At 57.9% G+C, this 21,388-nt stretch overlaps 1 protein-coding gene across 1 annotated transcript; it reads left to right on the top strand.

The window, feature by feature from the left end:
- The first annotated feature begins 1,985 nt into the window (after positions 1–1,985).
- Positions 1,986–19,637, top strand: Adam11 (ADAM metallopeptidase domain 11). The gene is made up of 26 exons (XM_027947208.2): positions 1,986–2,052; positions 2,505–2,680; positions 11,126–11,202; positions 11,388–11,454; positions 12,553–12,638; positions 12,721–12,796; positions 13,179–13,245; positions 13,313–13,380; positions 13,712–13,786; positions 13,869–13,940; positions 14,093–14,259; positions 14,762–14,846; positions 14,958–15,048; positions 15,186–15,237; positions 15,684–15,783; positions 15,866–15,937; positions 16,058–16,150; positions 16,606–16,686; positions 17,306–17,356; positions 17,467–17,530; positions 17,694–17,793; positions 17,959–18,078; positions 18,170–18,338; positions 18,428–18,542; positions 18,628–18,718; positions 19,589–19,637. Exons 1-26 carry the CDS (start codon positions 1,986–1,988, stop codon positions 19,635–19,637), a joined length of 2,331 nt encoding a protein of 776 aa, XP_027803009.2.
- Positions 19,638–21,388: the final 1,751 nt, after the last annotated feature.

Raw genomic sequence — 21,388 nt, 5'->3', positions numbered from 1 at the left:
AAGCCTCACCAGCCCTGGAGAGTCAGGGCTTACTGATGTGGCCCTGGGACATGGCATGGCACAGTGGCAGGACAGTCACTTTGGTATCTGGAGTGCCAAATAGGTGGAGGGTAAGGAACCAGATGTACCAGTCCCCTCTAGTCCCAAATAGAGGTAGAGGTGGAGGTGGGATTGGACTGGCCAGAAGGGACTGGAGCCCTAGCATTTTGAATATATCTTTCACTGAGTGACCCTGTGATTTGAAGAAGCTCATGTAGTCCCAGAGCCTCAGTTTCCCTATCCATACAATGGAGAGGATCATCTTTCCATCCTGGGTTACCAGTCATGAGTTTCTAGGGAATACCACATAGTAGGCCATCATTCCCAGAACCTCCTTTTCCCTACATCCTGGAGGAGGTTTTTCAAAATAACTCCAGAATGAAGAAAGAATTTGCTCAGTCTTGCTGAGCATCTGGGGCTGGAATGGCAGGTGGTTGGGGGGGGATAGTCACCTCGTTCCAAGCATTGATGTCAGCGCCTCCTGGGAAATTGCCTTCTCACCTCTCCTGGGCCTAAAATAGAGCTGGGGGAGAGGGGAGGTTGTCACAAGCCAGAGACACCTCCCAGGTTCCCATCAGAGGCCCTGGGGAAGCAGAACAACCAGGAAGGACTTCCCTGCCTCCACTCTTGCTCCTCAGGGGCCTGTGGTCCCCCAGGGTGTGTATAAAGATGCTCTGGCCTTGGGAAAGTCAAGGTGAGAGCTCATCAGTTGCTTATCTACCCATGCCATGCCCTACCACACCTCAGGCACACAGGCATTGGGCTCTTGGGACTCCTAACAGAGGTCAGGGATGCCAGCCTCTAGTTCTGGAACCCATCTTACCCAGGAGCTCAGTAACTGGGTTGAGGGTGCAGCTGGAAAGGTGGGTTGGGCGGTCAAGTTTAAGACAACCTATTCTGACCAGAGGGGAGGTGGTAGTCTGCAAAAGCATCTTCTACTCCTTAAAGATTTGGACAACCACAAGAGGGGCAGAAATGGGGCATGCTAACAGCATGGGAACACCTGGGTGGTTTATATTTTATTTAGGGGGAAGTTCCCTATGCCAAAGATTTAGGAGCCCAGAGAGGAAAGCCAGCTTTTCCTGGTGGTTGTGATGGCAGCAATCCCTGATACCCTCCTAGAGGCAGGGGAGTCTTTGACCAGAAGAAGTAGCCTGCCAAGTGGGAAGGGGTCCCAACCGCAGGTGTGGGAGGACTGCAGTGACCTGCTCTGCTGCAGATGGACAAGAAATCCGGAAGGCATGGAGCAGGGCGTTCGCCAAAACAACAACAAAACCTCTGTCCATCTCTCCACCTTCCGGGCTCCCGCAGCCTTAGGTCAGCTGGGACACTCGGGCTGAGGCCAGGGCAGTCTTGCTGAGCATCTGGGGCTGGAATGGCAGGTGTGCAACACCAGTGGGTGAAACCGGGTCCGGCCGCCACGCCCCGGCATCAGGTGCCCAGACTGGCTGTCTTTGGCCATCGAGTCAGAGACCCGGGGGGCCCCTCTGCACCCTGCCTCCTTCCCCCTACGAATCTATGGGTCCTCACGGATCCTCAGGCAACGGGTGGCCGAGGAAGGGACCGACGGAGAGGGAGTGCACTCCGGCCGTGCACCTGCCGAGGGGGCAGAGGAGGTGTCGGAAGCGACCCCCGGGGCGGCGCCTCTTTTGTCCTCCCGTCGCGGCGGCCGGGCCAGCGGGCTGGGGGGCGGGGGTGGGGGGCGGGCCCTGGGCTCACGTGCTCGCCGCGCCGCTCTTAACCCGGCCCCGCCGCCCCGCCGGGATGGCCGCGGCCAGAGCGCGCTGAGCCGGCGCCTCCCTGCCGCCCCCGCCCTGCGGACCCCCGCCTCCCGCTCGCGCCCCCGCCCGCCGGCCGCCGGCGCCTCCCGCCCCCGGCCCGCCTCCTGCTCTCCGCCGCGCCGCTGGCAGCCGCAGCCCCGGGACCCGGAGGATTATGAGCGAACCATGAGGCGGCTGCGGCGCCGGGCGATCGCGGCTCTGCTGCTGCTGCTGCCGCTGCTCCCCGCGCCCGGTAAGTGACCCCCGCCTTGCCGGGTACCCCCGTCCGGCCCCCGCCCCGGGCTTTGCGGCGGTTTCTGCTGCAGCCACATTTTCCTGCAGTGCCCCGGGTGACAGCCGATCCAGAGCGCGGGAGGGTGGGGGAACCAGAGAAGAGGCAAGGTGCGTCCACCCACCTGTCCCGATCTGGCCGGCCTCACTGCGGCCATTCCCCTGCCGCTGGCCGGCCGACTCTGCAGGTCTCTGCAGGTTTGGGGGGGCAGTCGTGACGGTTGGGCAGGACGAAGCTCCTGGTCCCCTCCCCTTGGGGTTCTTCCCCTGCAGGGTAGCCAGATCCTCCCACCCGATTAAGATCCAAGGCTCCAAGGGCCACGCCAGATTGGGGGCTGGGGTGTGCCCACCCGCTTCCCAAGTCTCCTGCCCCGTGGAGGGCATCTGCCTGCAGCTATGGCCTTGTCTTCTCAGGTCTTGGGGCCCGGGATCCTGTAGGAGCTCTGCGCTGGAGGGGCTCACCCCAGGTGGGTATTGTAGAAGCCCCCGAGGTCACAGAGCCCAGCCGTCTGGTAGGGGAGAGCTCCGGGGGAGAGGTCCGAAAGCAGCAGCTGGATACCAGGGTCCGCCAGGAGCCACCTGGGGGCCCGGTGAGTGGGGCTGGTGGTGAGGGAAGGGGGCTGAAGCAGGCCTCAGAACCCAAGGGAAGCAACTGGGTAGCCAAGGGTTGGGCGCCACCTCAGCAGCTGGCTGGGGCAGCTTCCCCTTCTGTACAATGGGCTGTGGGAAGCCCTGGGCCTGCCCATCCTGGTCCCTTCCATCATTGTGGAGACCCCCTGCTGTCAGCCCTCAGGGACACTGGCTCACCCAGGCCTCAGTTCTGTCATGGGTCAGCCTTCCACTAGCACCCCCTCCCTGCCCCATCTAGTGGTTCTGCTTAAAATGGGGCTTGGGCAGAGCAGTGCGGGCCAGGGAGAAGCTGCCCAGTGCCCAATCAGGGACTCTGACTTCCAGGTGCGCTAAAGCCACCCTCAGCTTTCTTAGACCAACTTTAGTATGTGCTCCTGCCTCAGTTTCCCACTGTGCACAAACTTGATCTGCCTTCCTGTCCTGGCTGAAGGTGGGATCTTGGAAAATGGTTGGAGGACCCAAGCTCACCCACCAACACCAGCTCTACCTGCCCCTGTCCTTTTCAGCTGCCAGGCCCTTCCTGCCTCCCACAGGAAGGTTAGGAATGAAAGAGATTAATTGCAATTAATAATTAATTAATATCATGTGAATAATAATCATCCAGATGGAATATCCATTCAGCGTGCCTCAGTTCTCCAGGACCTTGATGCTGAAAGTTAGCCAGGCCAATGGGGGCGGCAGAGGGCTGGATGATGAAGGCCCAGCAGAAACAGGGGGTGTCAGGAGAGACTCAGGAGGGGCACAACAAAGTCTGGGAAGTTTTGGCAGCTGCGAGTGGTGGGAGGTAAATTGGGCTGGGCAGAGGGAGGAAGGAGGGAAACGGAGGCTAACATTACAGACATCTGTCAGACTGGCATCTGGCCCTGCCTAATGTACTTGGTTAAAAGCCCTTAAGGGGGAGGGGGTGTGGGGTGGTGCAGGGGTGGGGAGTACTGTGAAATGGAGTGGAGCAGGAAGGGAACATGCATAATAGATGCACCATCACTCAGGGCAGTGATGGGGACCCGGAGAGGAGGGGGCTGATGGTCCTGAGCTGGTGGCTGAGCCAGGGGGGAGAGACCAGCTTTGGCGGCGCCTGCCCAGGCTCCCTGGGAGCAGGTGGGTGGGCATAAGGATGGTCCTCGTATCCCAGCTGCAGTTTGGTTCTTAGACTGGCTTTCTGTGAATTGTGCACCCCATGGCTGCCTTGGTAGGGCCTTGGTGACCCTGCCTGACTGCTGGGACTCTGATTGTGCTTTAGGGGATGATAGGTTGGGGAAGGAGTGATGTCACCTTGGGGTCAGGGGGCAGAGATGAGGGGAATCACAGGAGCCTGGTAGGGTTGAAAAGTCAGGGATCCAAGTGGTTTCTTGGGCCTAGTCCTTTTTGGAGAGGAGGCGCCTGTAGCTGTGAAGGAGATCAGGGAGGTGCAGTGGGACTGGATGGGTGGGGTGTCTCTTTGAGTGTTGTTCTGCTGGGTGAGTGGGTGGCCTGTGTGCATGTGTGGCGTATATGTTAGTGACCAAATCTGAATACACCTAAGGGGTGCCTGGGGGCGGGGGTGGGAGCAGAGAGTCCTGTGGGTCTGTGGGCAGTAGTCATCTGCAGTAGGGGTCTCTCTGGGACTGAGACTTCTCTCGTAGCCTCCTCAGGGGACTTAGGGCCCTGCCTCAGTTTCCCTTGAACTTCTCTGGGCCAGGCATTCTGCTGAGCTTTGTGAGCACATCATTTAAGTCTTGCAACTCTGGGAGGCAGGTAACATCTGTCTGCTCCGTTTTGCAGATGAACAAACTCAGGCTCAGAGAGGTTAAGTAACTTACCCCAAATCAATCAGATCTTTAATTAGTGGAGCTGGGAGTAATTTTCTCCAAGACCAGGGCTCCTACACTGCACTGTTCTGCCTCCAGGGCTCTCTGGATTTGGGTCAAGGGGCACTTCCCCAACTGAACCCACAAGAAGGATGGGGCACTTCTGGGGCTGATGGTGGGGTCAGGGCAGCCTTGACCACCCTGGTCCAGCAGGAAGCTCTCTACACCCGCGCTGCTTGGTTTCTGTCCCAAGTTATCTCCCTGGTGAGGACTTCCAATTGAGCAGTTGAGCAGGCATTGAGGTCTCCGGCCACGTGGGCAGCCTGGGGCACATGTTGCCTCGCAGGGCTGGGGCGGGGAACCTTGGGCACTGACCTGCCTGGGTGTTGGGCTGATCTGCTCACCTTTCCGAGCCTCATCTGGATGAAGATATCATAAATCTCAGCAGCCGCTCTTACCTCCAGGAGGTGGCTATGGGAAAGGGCTTGGTTGCTGGGGATCCTTGGCTTGGTGGGGGTGGGCATGGGGCTAGCACAGGGGAAAGGGAAGGTGACCAGGAAAGAATTAGATGATAGAGAGATATCACAATTTACCAGTCCATTAGGGCAGGCACACATGTGCCTTTACACATATGAGTCTATTTAATCCTCATCCCAACTTCAGGAGATGGGACCATGATTTCCATTTCACAGATGAGGAAAACAGGCAAAGAGAGAGGAAGTAACTCTCCCAAGTCACATCAGTAGCTGAGTCAACATTGATATCCAGCCAGGTGCAGTGACCCATGCCTATAATCCCAGGGACTTTGCAGGCCCAGGCAAGAGGATGGTAAGTTCAAGGCAAGCCTGGGCAACTTAGTGAGACCCTGTTAAGATAAAAAATATAAAGGGTGCCGGGCGTGGTGGTGCACACGTGTAATCCCAGCAACTCACAAAGCCGAGGCATGAGGATGGCAAGTTGAAGACCAGCTTCAGCAAATTAGCAAGACCTTAAAAACCTAGCCATAAACTCTCAAAATAAAAACATTAAAAAAAAAAAAAGAGCTGGGGATTTGGCTACATGGTTAAGTGACCCTAGGTTCAATCCCGGGACCAAGAAGTAAATAAATAGTGTTGGAGATGTAGTTCAGTGGTAGAGCACCCCTGGGTTTGATCCCTAGTATGAAAGAGAGAAAGGGAAAGAAATCCAGAGTGGTACACTTAGCTGGTGGACTGCCTACCTCACTCAGGGTTGTATAGAAGAGGGACATGAGGGACCCCTTGCTTTCTCTTTGCCCTCAAACCCTCAACTTCTGTCCAGTTTGTAAGTAGGTTGGGCCTGTGACCCAGAGAAGTGAGGGGCTTCTGAAAGAGCAGAAATGTCTGGTCACAAGCAGCCCACAGCTAAGGGTAAGGCAGGAGGATAAGAGGCCCACAGGGTACAGTCAGACTGGTTGTTGACTGTGCAAGTCACCCAAGCAAGGGATAAAAGAGCTGAATGAAATCCATGGGCTCAAGAGGCTGCGTGTGTCCTGAGGGTCACCTTTCTTTGATTCACAAGAAGCTGCTATGTGGGTTAGGCCTGGCCATGGGGAACCCAGAATCCTTGGGAAGCAAGGAGAGGCAGGATGGAGGGAAGCGAACAGGGTCTGGAGTGAAGGGGTCCCAGGCCCAGGAGACAGTGCTCATGTGAGCCAGCAGGGAGAGGGGGCCTCCTCCCTCAGCTGGGCCTTTGTGAGCTGCCCACAGCAGCATTTACTGGAAATGCTGCCCCAGAAGCCCTGCGCAGAGAGCCTCTTGCTTCCCTGCTGCATAGAGGTGGGGGCGACTGAGGGAGGCTCAACCTCCAGCCCTGGGAAGATGGGTGTCAGAGGCAGCAGCCCAGAGTGATCACCCAGTGCTGTCACCTGCTAGAGCCAAGGCTAGCTGTGGTCTGTGGCCAGAGTTGCAGATCTAACCTGGGGTGGGGGAATGAGAGGTTCCTGGGAGGCGCATGGTGGTTAAAAGCCATGGCCAGGACCCGTGGACCCAGCTTGTTCCTAAGGGCTACGTGCTGAGCCCCATAGGAGGGAGGGTCCGCAGACTGTGGTCTGAAAGGCTGTTGGCTGTGGCTTTGGGGCGAGCGAACTTCAGTGCAGATCCTGCTCCAACGTGTCTTCCTATGTTCTGAGAAGCCCCTTCCTCCTCCATAAAACGGGTATGATGACAGTCCCACTCCTTGGGCTGCTGCAAGAGCTAGAGATGATGTGTGTCAGGTGTCCAGCCTGGGATCCAGACAGAGCCACCACGTTCCCCATTCCCAGCACCCCTGAGTGGGGCACCCGAATGCTGGCCTGAGGGATGGGCGTGAGGAACAGGAGTCAGTCGGGGCTTTGGGGGTTACCCGCCAGGCGCCAGGTGGGGCTCCAGGAGGCACAGGGCAGGCCGGGCGCCTCAAGTCCTCCCCAGCCAGACTCCAGCCTGTGGGCTTGGCCTCTCCCAAGCACCCCTCCTGGCTGCCTAGAGGAACCCAGCTGCCCAGCACCTTCCCCCAGAGGGACTGATGACCTTGTGAGGAGGTGACTCTGTCTTCAAAAATTTAGGTCAAATCTCATCATCAGAAATTTGTCCAACTGTTTGTTCTCAGTGTCTGGGAATCCCCTGGTCCTGTTGATAAATACAGCATTAGCACCTCGCTGGGGACCCTGCAGTGAGTCAGTTGGGGGGTGAAAAGAGGGGTCTTCCAGCCAGGACACGCCCCTGTGGGGAGCCCCCTGCCTCCCTAGCTCCTCCCCCATGTGCAGCCACCCAGCCCAGGAGGTGGTGGTGTCTCCAAGCCCAGCTGGCTGGAGAGGATTCCGGAAAGAAGCCCGCAGGTGAGAGACACCTCACAGATAAATCAGTCACCCAGATCTAGAGCCTGTCCCTGCCTAAGGGGGTCTTTTATCCAGGTACTCAAAGCCCCGTTCAGCTGGACTGTTTTCTACATCCTTTCTCATTTATTATCACGCGTCTTTATGATAACAGCACACTGAGCAGGGCTTCCTCTTCCTCCTCCTGACAGTCCCATCTTACCAATGGGGAAACTGAGGCCGAGGATTAAGCACTCACCTAGAACTCCTGCTGCTTTCACTCTATTAAATACTGAGCCCCTTGCTCCAGGGGATTAAAGGTGGCCCTCGTGAAATGGTGAATCAGTCATTAAAACAAAACAAAAACACGCCAAGAATGAGTGTGGCTAGGCATGGCGGTATGAACCTGTAATCCCAGTATTCGGGAGGCTAAGGCTAAGATGGATCACTTGAGCCCAGGAGTTCAAGGGCAGCCTGGGCAACATAGTAAGATTCTGAAGAAAAAAGAGAGTGTGTGTGTGTATATATACGCTGTTTGCTTAAAGGACCAGAGGGCAAGGAGGTAGCCAAGGTTGTGGGCACCAACCGTGCAGATGAGGGTGGGATGGGAGGGCTGTGGGGAAGTAGAGGTGCTGTTGGGGGTTCCTGGGCCGGTGCGTGAAGGGCAGAGCCTGCAGGTCATAGGAAGCAGGGGTCTGCATGTTCAGATTTTCTAGGGTACTTAGGAACCCTAAAGATCTTTGGTCTCCTCTTTCTCAAGAACAGGATCCTGCAGGTCTGGGCCTGAGACCAGCATCTGTGTTTGATTATTCAGGGGGGATGCCAGCAGAATCTTTGCCTCCTTCTCTCTGCACCCTGAACATGGTCGTGCCCCACACAGAGCTCAGAGAGAATGAGGTATGGTCCCCCTGAAGCAGGTGTCTGGGAAAGTGAGGGACGAGGAACAGGGAAAGCTCAGGTGGAGAGGTGGATCGTCATCCTGCCAGCTGCAACGGCAGAGGCAACCTCCAGCTCAAGGGTGAGACTTGGCCCGACAGCTGGCTCCCCGGCCTTGACCCTGAGCCTGTCACCTCCAAGTGACCCTCGCTAAGCCTCGGTCCAGCATTTGTAAAATGAGGTCCAGACGGCCTGGGTGGGTCGAGATCAAATGAGGTGGAGCACGTGACTGCGCCGGTGGCCAGGGCAGCAAGAGGCAAGTGCAGGATGCAGAGTTGGCCCTGCCATGCAGAGCTGGTTACTGGGGGTGGCAGTGGCTGGATGACTGGTGTGACCTCAAGACTGGAAAGTCCACCAGGGCCTGGGAGGCGATGGAATGAGGCCAGGGGCAGGTCAGGGGCATGAGACAGGCGTAGGCCAGGAGAACAGTTGGACTTTGATAGAACATTGGCCTGAAAAACTTGGCTGGGAGCTCTGGGGACTCTGGTGTCTGAGACCCAGAGGTCCTGGGACTGAGGGGGCCCTGCCTGATCTAGCTCTTTCTTCAGACAGCATTCAGAGCTGTGTCCTCCGAGCATGCGTGGATGTCTGCTCCTCTCCTCTCTCTTCCACCACCTTTTGGTAGCTCCCAAATCTGCCTCTGTCAGGACCAGCCTCAGGGCATGTGCTGTCCTGCCTTCTCTGGCCTGAGCCCCGTATCTTGCTGGGGAACGGGGATCTGCTCCCACAGTTCAGCCTCACAGGCTATAGAGGTGGGACCAGAAAGGACTCTGCAGTCTCTGGCACTGCACCCCCATCTGTCTTGGGCATGCCCTAGATCGGACCAGCCTGGCCTCCACAGACAGAGAGGGACAGTGAGGTCAGCCTGCTGACCTCCCAAGTAGGGAAGGTTCTAGAAGTGCCAGACTCCTCCAGGCCCAGGACGACCTCCCACAACAACATCAACCTCTCAGTCTCAAAAGTGGCCTTCATCTTCATCATTTTTAGCGTGAAAATCTGAAATTCAGAGAAGTTGCTAGGTCCCTGATGCACATCCTGAGACAGAGAATCAGGGCAAGGTGACGGTGGGGCGAGCTGCTTCTCTGGGCTGGCGTAGGGGCTTGTCCATGGGGGACCGACAGAACAAGCAGGATCCGTCCAAGGGGAGGCAGAGATGGTCCAGGAAGGGCTGGGGAGGGGCAGGGATAGAGCCAGTCCTGGTTCGGAGGGAGGGAGGGGAGAGCGAGCGAGGAGGCCCTGGGCAGGGGCGGGGAGAAAAGCAGTCACTCCTTGTCCTTGACTTTCTATTTCGAGTCTGATCGATGTTCTAGGGGCTCAGAATGGGACTTGGAGCCTTGGTCAGCTGGGATGGGAAGAGTCAGTGTCCTTGGGGCTCAAAGATCTGCTACCCAGGCTCGGGCACTCCGCCCCACCTTGCTGTCTCTCCCAGGGTCTCTCATGGACCCCAGGCCAACTTCCATCTTATTTCACCTTTGGGGTGGGAAGGCCCTGGAAATGGATTCCCTAGGTTTGACTCTCAGCTCCACCACTTCTCAGATGTGTGACCTTGGGCCAGTTTATCAGCCTGTCTGTGCCTCAATTTCCCTGTTTGTCAGGTGGGAATGACAGTAGCAGCTATCCTATAGGGTTGTTGTGAAGATCGAATATGATAATGCTTATCAAAGACAGACCCGTGCCTGGTGCCTAAGAAGTTCTCAGTGAGGATTAGTCATGGTCAGGTGGTTGAGCAGCTAGACCAGGCAGCAGGCTATGGAATTTCATGACATCGATGTCAGGCTCCCGTTTTTTCCTGCAACCTGCTCCCCTACCATGAGAGCCAGGCAGGAAACAAAAGCTTCCCATCCTCAGGGCAGAGTGCTGTGACCCTCACCTTGGTATCTGGAGCTCAGTTTTCTTAAATGGACAGGCAGAAAGGAGGCTCCAACTCCTGAACCCTCCAGCCTTCCTTCTGCCTCCAGATCTTTCCTAAGACCTGAGGCCGTATACTCCAGTTGAGGAGGAGGCGGGAGCCCCCAGAGGTATCCCTAGGGTGACTGTGACTCAGGGCCCAAGAAGGCTGACACTCCCTCAGCCTGGGCTCTCCTGCCCTTCTTCTCTTGGAGTGACTCTCCCTCCAGGATCTGAAGTCTCCATCCCCTCCTGGCAACCGGTGCCCAGGCCTGGGAGGGCAGCCATCTTGCTCAGGCCTGAGCAAGGTTGTCATGACAACCTGGAACCTCCCAGCCCCACTGCATAGGCCCCTCTGAAAAATTTATCAGGAAAACTTCCGTGTTTAAAAATTAACCATGGAATTGAAATATTAAAGATGAGCTGCTTTGGGCAAGGCAGAGGGCAATGGATTTGGGAGTAGAGGAGCCAAGTCCTTACCTCCTCAGAGGATGGCACCTGCCTGTTGCCCAGCATCTGGGGCACGGTGATCAGCTCCTGCCCACTCCGCCCATATCTGCACAGTCCACGGCTTCCTGTGTGGACTGGGGCTGGGCAGGAAGCAAAGGGCCTGCTTCCCTTTTCCTGGACAGGACTCTTCTCCCTTTCTCTGTTACTTCTGGGGACCTTTCCTTTACTCCATCTGAGGTTGGGGTGGTCCTACCAGCAGCGGGGAGCACCTGGATGAGGCCATGAGCAGGCTGAGGGACTCCCCCCGCTGGCCCAGCTGCTCCAGGAACCTGGTCCCAGGAGTTCAACCCAGAGGCAGGGGGTGGGGCCGGCCATGCCCAGGGGTGAGCACCCTGCCCTGCCCCCCAGGAAAGGAACCTTGTGCAAAGCATCTTCTGAAAGAGGGATCCCCTCAGATGTTGGGGCCAGCACCCTCCCTAGGGCTCCTTCCATCCAGGGGCCTCAGACTGATTCCCCTTTGCCCTTTCCCACCTCAGCCTGTCCATCTGGCCCAGGTGAGTTTCGTCATCCCAGCCTTCAACTCAAACTTCACCTTGGACCTGGAGCTGAACCAGTGAGTGTGGCCTTGAGCCCAGGAGGAAGGGCAGCGGGAGGGTGGGCAGCAGGTGCCTGGGCGTGGCTGCTGGTGCCAGGTGGAGGGTGGGTGCGGGGATCCTGGAGCTGGGGGCAGGCCCCAAGCCTGACCAGACCTCACCAACAACCCTCTCCTTCCTTCTGCCACTCTGTCTGCTGTTTCAGTCACCTCCTCTCCTCGAAATACGTAGAGCGCCACTTCAGCAGGGAGGGGATAACCCAGCACAGTACTGTGAGTGCCTTCGGAAGGGAACAGGGAGGTGGGATAGGGCTGCTGTTTCTGTGGACAAAGGTATAGGGACAGGGCTTGCAGTGGAGCTCAGAGGTTAAGTGCTTGCCTGGCATGCATGAGGCCCTGGGTTCAATCCCCAGCACTGGGGGAACAAAAGATGGAGGGACAGGTGGCTGGTGGAAGGGAGGTCAGGGAGATACTCAGGAGGGCCTGACTCCTGGAGATCTTCTATCTCTCCTCACCTTGGAAGCCCTGAGAATCGCCATTTGGGTAGGCAGGTCGCACAGTGTGGGACCTGAGGCCCCCTGCCCAGCCCCGGGAGTCCGCCTCCAAGCCAGCTCCTGCCTTGTGGGGTGCATACAGGGGCCCTCACTGTGCCCTGCTGGCTGTCTCCCTAGGATCTCCTGGGAGGAGGCAGTGGAGGAAGTGCCCCCTCTTGCCCTGGGATTCCCGGCTGCCTGCCACACCAGGGTCCCAGCCCTGGAGGCCCTGGAGCCTGAACAAAGATGAATGAGTATCTATAAATAGCCTGCCCCCTCCCAGCCTGTTCAGTAACTGGAGCACGAGTAATTCTGCAGGAAGCAGAGTTGGGGGAGGGGGGTGCTGCTGGTCCCCTGACCCATGAGCCCGGCCAGGAGGACCCATGCTGCTTACAGTTCCTCAGCCACAGACCACATGTCCAGGTATGTGCCAAAGAGGCAATGTTCAAGTGAGATGGCGTGGGTTAGGGTGAGTCCATAGCAGTCATCCGATTAAATGAGATAATACATGGTAAGTGCTTAGAAGAGGGCCTGACACACAGCAGGTGCTATATAATTGTTAGCTATTATTCTCAAAGAAGTCTGTGACCAACAAATGGCTAAGAACCCCTGCCATGGTCCAACTTCCTCATTTTATAGGAGAGGTGAACTTGGCACAGAGAGGGTTAGGAAACAGCCAATGAGGAGCAGCAGCAGCATAGAACCACACTCCAGAGGCCCAGGTATACCTGGGACTCCAGTCACCTGCACACAGGGCAGTTTTCTGTGCTCCCCCACCATCCTCCTGCCTCCGTGCCAGGGTGGGTTGCCTTATGCTTACTGTTCTGCTGCTCCCCAGGGGGCTGGAGACCACTGCTACTACCAGGGGAAGCTCCGGGACAGCCCGCACTCCTTTGCCGCCATCTCCACCTGCCGGGGGCTGCAGTGAGTACCGGCAGGGCTGGGTGGCAGGGAGAGCCTCCTGCCCAGTCTGGGACGGTGGGGATCTGTGCCTCTCTCTCCACAGTGGGGTCTTCTCTGATGGGAACTTGACTTACATTGTGGAGCCCCAAGAGATGGCTGGGCCTTGGGGAGCCCCCCAGGTAAGCCCCTCTGATGGCCATGCTGTGACCATCCCAACAGCTGTCTCTGCCTCCTCCTCCGCCTCCCTCAGTAACCTCAGACTCACTGCCCTCCTCAGTGATCCCAGCTCTGGTTCCCTCGCCCTATGCCCCCAGCTCCAATGTCCCCTCTGTCCCCTGAGTGACCTCCAATTGGGCTCCAGTGTCCTTTGCCCCATGTCTCTCAGGGCACCCCCAGGTCTTGACCCCGGAATCTGAGCATCTGGGAGATCAGATCCGACATGGGAGCTCTGGCCAGTTCTGGGTCACCCTAGGTTGGCATGGAGAGAAGGGCTGGAGCTACCCCCTCAACTGGGCCCAGAGCAGACCTGGCTCCCCAAGAACTAATCCCCCCTCATTGCAGGGACCCCTTCCCCACCTCATTTACCGGACCCCTCTCCTCCCAGCCCCCCTCGGATGCAGGGAACCAGGTAAGGGAGGGAAGGTTGGGCTGGGGTGGGGGTGGGCCGTGCCCCCCTCACCTGCCCCTCCCCACAGGCTGCCTGTTTGCTGACCCCGCCCATTCTGCTCCTCCAAACCGGCCGAGGCTGAGAAGGAAAAGGCAGGTACGGGGCCCGCTCAGACCTCGGGCTTCAGAGACATCAGGCTGTGGTCCAAGGCAGGAACTCCCACCTATGGCCAGGGAGCCATCTCTGGGAAGAGCCCCCCAACTCCTCCCTAACACTGATGTCTACACAGGTCCCCATCTCAGGCAAGCAAAGGCTGCTGGCCCTCTGTGCCCATTCCCAGGCTGGGGAGGGATGGGATACGCTACAGTGGAGGCTGGCACTGTCCCCCGCTGCAGTCCAGACCACCGCACATACACCGAGTCTTCCATGGCTTGGCCATGAGGCCAAACATGGAGGGACTGATTCCAAGTGCCCACCCACCCCCCAGGTCCGCAGGGGCCACCCCACTGTACACAGTGAGACCAAGTACGTGGAGCTGATTGTAATCAATGACCACCAGCTGGTAAGTTCCCAGACTTGGGGGGTGACACCAGGAGGAAGGGCCAGGAAGAAGCCTCCCTCCCTCCCCCTCTTCTCTTTTGCAGTTTGAGCAGATGCGACAGTCTGTGGTCCTCACCAGCAACTTTGCCAAGTCCGTGGTGAACCTGGCAGATGTGGTGAGCAGCCCTTCCTCCATCTTCTCCACACTCTTCCACACATCCAGGGGTCACTTTCAGCCTCTGACCCCCTCTTCCTGGAGGGACATCCCTGTCCCCCCACAACCACTCCCACCGTCCAACCCTCCTCATCTTCTTCCCTCTGGTACCAGATATACAAGGAGCAGCTCAACACCCGCATTGTGCTGGTTGCCATGGAAACATGGGCAGATGGGGACAAGATCCAGGTGCAGGATGACCTCCTGGAAACCCTGGCCCGGCTCATGGTCTACCGGCGGGAGGGTTTGCCTGAGCCCAGTGATGCCACCCACCTCTTCTCGTGAGTCCCTTGACCCATGCACCTGACCTGGGCTCCTTCTGTGGTGCTTAGGGTTCTTAACACCTGCCTGTGCAGGTGCTCTCCTCAGAGCCCGGGGAGTCTGAGGGCCCTGACACCTGCCCCAGCCACATGCAACTGGCTGGGCATCCCCTGCATCTTAGGCTGGGTCCCATTGCCTTATCCCTGGGGTGGGGGGTCTTCATATACCCTTACCTCCCCACAGTCCCCTCTTTCCCCTTCAGACTGTCCCATTATCCCTTCCTCAGAGACCCAGTACCCTGATGGAGTGGGGGGGATCTAATTACAGGGCCTTGCAACTAGAGATGATCTAATAGGAATCTCTTACTTGACTTTCAGGCAAATGAGGCCCAAGGTGGGGGGGGCTTGCCTGCCTCCCCAAGGAAGGACTCTAGTGTCAGGGTCCCCTGCCCCCAACCTCCTAACACCCCAGGGAGTCGCATAAGGAAGGCAGGAGATCACCCTGACAACTCTTTCCTTCCAGGGGCAGGACCTTCCAGAGCACCAGCAGTGGTGCAGCCTATGTGGGGGGCATCTGCTCCCTGTCCAGGGGTGGGGGTGTCAACGAGGTGAGTAGGGAAGGCCTGGCTGGGGTGGGGCTGAGGGAGAGGGGATACCAAGCACAAGATGGCTGTTGGGAGGATGGAGACATCTTTGTGCTCCATCTTCCCCACCCCTAGTATGGCAACATGGGGGCCATGGCAGTGACCCTGGCCCAGACGCTGGGGCAGAACCTGGGCATGATGTGGAACAAACACAGGAGCTCAGCAGGTATCAACCCTTAGAGAACACCAAGTGATCCCACAGCCAGCCTCGACCCACACCCAGCAACTCTAGAAGTAAAGAGGGTGTAAGTGGGAGGGAGTGGTCCTCCACCCTCCCTCATATCCTCCTGGCTCACCTCTCAGGGGACTGCAAGTGTCCAGACATCTGGCTGGGCTGCATCATGGAGGATACTGGGTGAGTTCTTGGGCACGAACTGGGGAGAGGGTCTTGAGGGGAATCCCAGAGAAGGCACTGGATTAATCTGCGCCCCAAAAGCCCAGCTCATGGGACCACACGGGATTCCAAGAAGCCCAGTTCTCTTCGAACACTACTCAGAAGGCCCAGATTCCCCTGCTGGGACACGAAACTTGGCCGGACTGTAGTGCACGCGTTCGCCACTGGGCGCCGCCCGAGCGTCGTGTGGAGGCACGGTCCCTTCTGAGTGCTCGGAATCCTGAGATTCCGCAGAGCTGGCGGGAGCTACGTCCTCCGCTCATTCCTTGATGGGCAGGCGGGAGGATTGTAGTGCATTCAGCCGCCTTTCGATGGTGACCGAGACACTGGTGTGCCCGCTCCCCAGAGTTAACAAGGGGCGAGAGGGCGGGCTGGGGGGGATCATCCATCCCCTCACCATCGCCCAGGTTCTACCTGCCCCGCAAGTTCTCGCGCTGCAGCATCGATGAGTACAACCAGTTTCTGCAGGAGGGCGGCGGGAGCTGCCTCTTCAACAAGCCCCTCAAGGTACCAGCCCCGGGGCGGGGAACAGGGGAGGCGGGCTTGGGCAAGGTCCCAGCCAGACTCCCGACACCCCCTCCCGGTCCAGCTTCTGGACCCCCCCGAGTGCGGAAACGGCTTCGTGGAGGCGGGGGAGGAATGTGACTGCGGCTCGGTGCAGGTGAGCGGCCTATGCGTGCGCCAGATGGGACCGGGGAGGCGGAGGTGGGCGCGGGGGAGGGTCGGAGTGGGGAGAATTAGGACTTGCCCGCTTCCCTCCGCTACTCTTGGCGACCCTCAGGAATGCAGCCGAGCGGGTGGCAACTGCTGCAAGAAGTGCACTCTGACTCACGATGCTATGTGCAGCGACGGGCTCTGCTGTCGCCGCTGCAAGGTGAGGAAGAGCGATCGGGCGGGGCCGGGACCACGGAGGGACCGTGGGACGACTTCAGATAAGAGGCGGCAGGGGCTGGGGATGTGGTTCAGGGTGTAGTTCAGTGGTACAGCGCTCTTGCCTGGTAAGCATGAGGTTCTGGGTTCGATCTCGTGCGTGCGCGTGTACACACACACACACACACACACACACACACGGGAGGCGGAGCTGTTAAGGGCGGAGCACATATATGGGCGGGACCTGGCTCGAAAGAAGCACCAATGAGCGATTGGGGCGGGGCGTTCGGCCACCTTGGACTGTTGAAAGCCTGGCTCTGAGGGGTGGGATGGGGGTGAGGGGTGAGCAGCCCCTAAATGGGGGGGGACAGGGAAATGAGAACCCGTGGGGAAGAGGGTGTGGTCCCGGAGAGGACGGCGCCAAGGTATCTATAGCCCCGAAATGCATCCCTTCCTTAGTACGAGCCGCGAGGTGTCTCCTGCCGAGAGGCGGTGAACGAATGCGACATCGCGGAGACCTGCACTGGAGACTCAAGCCAGGTCCGCCCGGCCAAGTCGTCCTACCGAGCCCCGGGCAAGGCAGCCCCTACCCCTATCGGTTTGGTTCTGTGACAGCTCTCTGAGCCCCTGCGCTTCGCAGCTGGCGACACTAGCCGCTCATCATCTCATTTCCTTATCTGAGGAAGGGGTTCTTCATGCCTCCTGGCTTTGTTCCTTCAATCATTAAACCAGCATTTACAGTCTGGCTGGTATTTCCAGCGCCTGGCACAGCACCTAGTGTATGCTAGGGATCAGAGTGGATAATAATATTGGTTAACATCAATTAAGTGGTAATTATGTGCTAGGCATTTTTTTCTCCCTGTCCTCAGAGATGGGTGGATGTAGGAGACTGAGGAAAGCTGGAGAGGCCAAAGGACTTTTGAATCTACATGGTTAAATCCAGAACCAGACACACTCCTTTTGTCCTTAAGGTTCAAGAACCCTGTAACATGAGTCTTATTCCCAGGGGAGGCTTTTTTTTTAAACTGAGGATTGAACCCAGGGCTTTGTGCACGCAAGGCAAGCACTGTACCAGTTGAGCTATATCTTCAGCCCCCAGGCATTTGGCAAGCCTGTATGCCTCCCTGGGGTGTCTGCTCAGTCAGCCCTCTCTCCACAGTGTCCCCCTAACTTGCACAAGCTGGATGGTTACTACTGTGATCATGAGCAGGTATGAGGGGAGGGGGCTCCTTCCCTTCATGGCTCAATGCAATCTCTTGTCTCCACCTGATCCCCCAGTATCTCTCTCCATCTCCTGACTCTTGTTTGCTGCTCCTTCAGGGTCGTTGCTATGGAGGTCGCTGCAAAACTCGGGACCGACAGTGCCAGGCCCTTTGGGGCCATGGTGAGTCTGGCTGAGTGTGGAGAGGGGACTCTGAGGGACCCAGAATTGAGACGCTCCCAGGATCTCAGAGAGCCAACTGGCCTGGAAATCAAACCACAGTCGGGAGGTATGGGCCTGAGGTCCTGGGGTGGGTGGGGTGACACCTGGCATCATCTTTCCCCAGTGGCTGCTGATCGCTTCTGCTATGAGAAGCTGAATGTGGAGGGGACAGAGCGTGGGAACTGTGGGCGCAAGGGGTCAGGCTGGGTCCAGTGCAATAAGCAGTGAGTAGTCAAGGCACCTACTGAGCCTTGGGGAAGCTCTGGGGAGGGAAGTGATATTCAGGTTCTTCTAGGAGGAGCCCGAAGCCCAGTGGAAAGGGCAGAACAGAGTTCAGTAATTGGGTCTGGAACCAAACTTGGGCTCACTATCTCCACATGCCCCAACAGGGATGTGCTCTGTGGCTTCCTCCTCTGTGTCAACATCTCTGGAGCACCTCGGCTAGGGGACCTAGGGGGAGACATCAGCAGTGTTACCTTCTACCACCAGGGCAAGGAGCTGGACTGCAGGTGTTGGTTGGGACCATGGCTGGGGAAGGGGAGGTGGCAGCTCCGATGGGGCTAGGGGACGGGGATTGAAGCTGGCTGAATCATCTCCCAGGGGAGGCCATGTGCAGCTGGCTGATGGCTCAGACCTGAGCTATGTGGAGGATGGCACGGCCTGTGGGCCCAACATGCTGTGCCTGGACCACCGCTGCCTGCCAGCCTCTGCCTTCAACTTCAGCACCTGCCCAGGCAGTGGGGAGCGCCGGATCTGCTCCCACCACGGGGTGGGTACCTGGAGGCCAGGGATGGTGGGAGAGGCTTACAAGAGGGGACACAGATCTACTCACCTCTGCTGGCGCCACCTCACCTCTAGGTCTGTAGCAATGAAGGGAAGTGCATCTGTCAGCCTGACTGGACAGGCAAAGACTGCAGCATCCACAACCCCCTGCCCACATCCCCACCCACCGGGGAGACAGAGCGATATAAAGGTGAGGCTCGAGCTGGCCAGGGCGGGTCTGTCTTTCCCATTCTCCATTCCTGTCCCTGCCAACCAAGCCCTGCCCTCCTCCCCAGGTCCCAGCGGTACCAACATCATCATTGGCTCCATCGCCGGGGCTGTCCTGGTTGCAGCCATCGTCCTGGGCGGCACGGGCTGGGGATTTAAGTAAGAGACACGCACACACACACACATGCACCCTAGACCCCCTGGTGTCTTCAGGGTCAGAACCCAGACTGTTGGAGCTGAGGGACTTCCCTGAGAGGTTTCATAAACCAGAGCTCACACATCACCAGTCCAAGTCAGCCCACAGGGTCTCGTTTCAACATTTGAACAATTGCTCACATTTATAAACCAAGAAATTTCACATTTAACAATCCCAACTGCCAGGCTCTCTTGAAAAATGTGAAGGTTGGCTGAGAGTGGTGGTACATGTTTGTAATCCCAGTGACTCTGGAGGCTATGACAGGAGGATCTCAAGTCTGAGGCCAGCCTTGGCAACTTAACAAGACTCTGTCACAAAATTAAAAAACAAAAACAAGGGAGGTGGTGCTAGGATGGAGGTCAGTGGAAGGACACCCTGGGGTTCACTCCCCAGTACTATAATATACATGTTGGGCCCCAGTGTACCTCAGTGTATCTCAGCACAGCTGGGTGGAGGCCTGCAAGGCTCACCTGTGCCAGGTGTGTGTTCCCTTATCCCTAGTCTCCACTGAACCTAAGAGCCCCTTGGTCATCTAAGTGTGGGGCCCTGGAGTTGATCCAACGCCCCCCCCCCCCATATACGAAGGAGGAACCTGAGGCACAGGGTCAAATGGTGAATTAGTGGCAGAGTCAGGAATTGAACCCAGTGCCCATTTTTGGTAGATCTCAGTATTGCGCACTGGCCCTGTCCTTAGTTGTCCAGGTCTTGGCGACCCAGGCCTCTCTCTAGGTCAGGGAGTCTCATAAGGGCTAGGAGGGCTCTCCCTGGAGAGCAGAGGAAGGTCAGATTTCCTTTTCCTGTTTCTCTCTCCCGTCTTGCCTTGGCTCCTGAAGAAACATCCGCAGAGGAAGGTACGACCCGACCCAGCAGGGGGCAGTATGACGCCGGCCACATCATCCCTCCCGCTGTCCTTGTCTCCTCCATCTCATTTGTGCTCTGGCATTCTGTTGACGGGAGCTGGGGGCCGATTCCCCAGCCCTGCAGGCGGCCTGGGATGAATGCTCTCAGCCTGCCCCACCCCATCCTCTTGCCCCCTCGTCCTCTGGGGCCACGGTCATCTTCTGCTGCCCCTCCTACAGCCTGACCACCTGGCCAGGTGGGCCCTGGAGCTGTGCTCCCTGCAGCCCCAGTTCCCTGGGAAGGGATCCTCCTTTTGCGTCCCATCTGTTTTGTCTTCCATGTCACCGCTGTCTTACCTCCCACCAGACCCCCTCCCGGCCAGCCTGTGACTTGCTGCCTCCAGGGCCCAGCACTGACTCCCCAGCTGGAGGGCTCTCCCTCTGGGCCCTGCCTTATACCCTCCCCTGATGCCCCCTCTCCGTTCCAGGTCCGGAGGGGCCTAAGCGCCACACCCCTCCCTCCGAGCCTGGCACCCACCGTCTCGGCCCTGAACCACGAGGCTGCCCCCACCCAGCCACAGAGGGAGGCACCGTGCAAATGTCTTCCAGGTCCAACCCTTCAACTCCTGGCTCCACAGGGGTTTGGAGGGGGGGCTGTGGCCCTGCCCTTCGAACCACCAGGGTGGCCCAGGCCTGGAGGGCATTTCCTTCACGGTCCCACCCCACCTCATGTGGCTTTGGCCTTGCACACCAACTCTCCCTGTGAATGTAGCTTCCATCATCACAGTTTGCCACAGCTCAAGTGGGGGGGCCTGGAGTGGTGCCCCAGTGGGGGCAGGCAGCCACCAGCGGACACAGCCTGGGATGGCCCCTCTTCAGAACTAGACAGCTGGTACCAGGGACTCAGCTCTCTAGGACCTAGCGGGAAGGGGCTGACATCTACTTTTTATTTTTAATTGAATCTTAACTAATGAATGTAACCTTGGGGGTGCTGGAGCCAGGGCAGCTATAGGGATATTTTGACATTTACCAGAGGGCCTGGAGGAACTGAGGTACGGTCATCTCAGGGAGACCCTCCCCTGGGATGCACACACCTGGAATCCTGTCACTGAACTCAGTGGCTGGATGTCCTGCTTGCCCCGCCCCCAACCCCAGCCTTGAGGAGCTCAGAAGTATGTGTGCTGATCTCAAACCAAAGCTGCCTGTCCCGTGCCCAAGGCTAGGTTGTGGGTACGGTGACCACATGTCCCAGATTGTCTTCAATTCCCAAACAACAATCTGGTTCCTGCCTGGACACATGTATTGTGGGGGCAGGGGACCAGAAAATATAGTCCCTGAAATAAAATGGCACCTTCCCCTTTCGATAAGGGTAATTCTGGGGCTGACTCAGGGTTTAGGTGCCCCTTGACGGGGCCTGGCAGTCCCAGGCCAGGCCATCCTCCCAGGGAGGGCTCTTTAGGTAGGTAGGGCCAGTAGTGTCCCAGTGCCTGGAGGGGTAGTGCCTATGAGGTAAGAGAAGATGAGGAAAGGGCAGGTCTTGGGGACCATCCTAGGTTTCTAGAAAAGTTCTCAAGGCCTCATCAAACCCTTTTCTACTCCCTGATCCCTTCCAGGCCCAACCAGTAAGTTTACAGATGTGTCCCTATCTGTTCTCCTCTGACCCTGATGCAGCCACGCCTGAGAGCCTGACTAAGGCCTGCAGCTCTCCTCAGCCCTCCCACAAACAGGCCTGCCCCCAGCCTGCCCTCATGGCCCTCACTTGAGATGCAGGAGCTCTGGCTCTGTGACCCTAAA

The sequence above is a fragment of the Marmota flaviventris genome, chromosome 17 (genome assembly GCF_047511675.1).
Source record: "Marmota flaviventris isolate mMarFla1 chromosome 17, mMarFla1.hap1, whole genome shotgun sequence".
Lineage (NCBI taxonomy): Eukaryota > Metazoa > Chordata > Mammalia > Rodentia > Sciuridae > Marmota > Marmota flaviventris.
The sequence above is the reverse complement of the archived record's forward strand: the minus strand, read 5'-3'. Positions and strand labels throughout refer to the sequence as shown.

Coding starts and splice junctions, on each gene's coding strand:
- Adam11 (XM_027947208.2), top strand. CDS start 1,986: ATGAGGCGGCTGCGGCGCCGGGCGATCGCGGCTCTGCTGCTGCTGCTG. Junction 12,639..12,720: donor TCCACCTGCCGGGGGCTGCA/GTGAGTACCGGC, acceptor CTCTCTCCACAG/TGGGGTCTTCTCTGATGGGA. Junction 13,941..14,092: donor TGGTGAACCTGGCAGATGTG/GTGAGCAGCCCT, acceptor CTCTGGTACCAG/ATATACAAGGAGCAGCTCAA.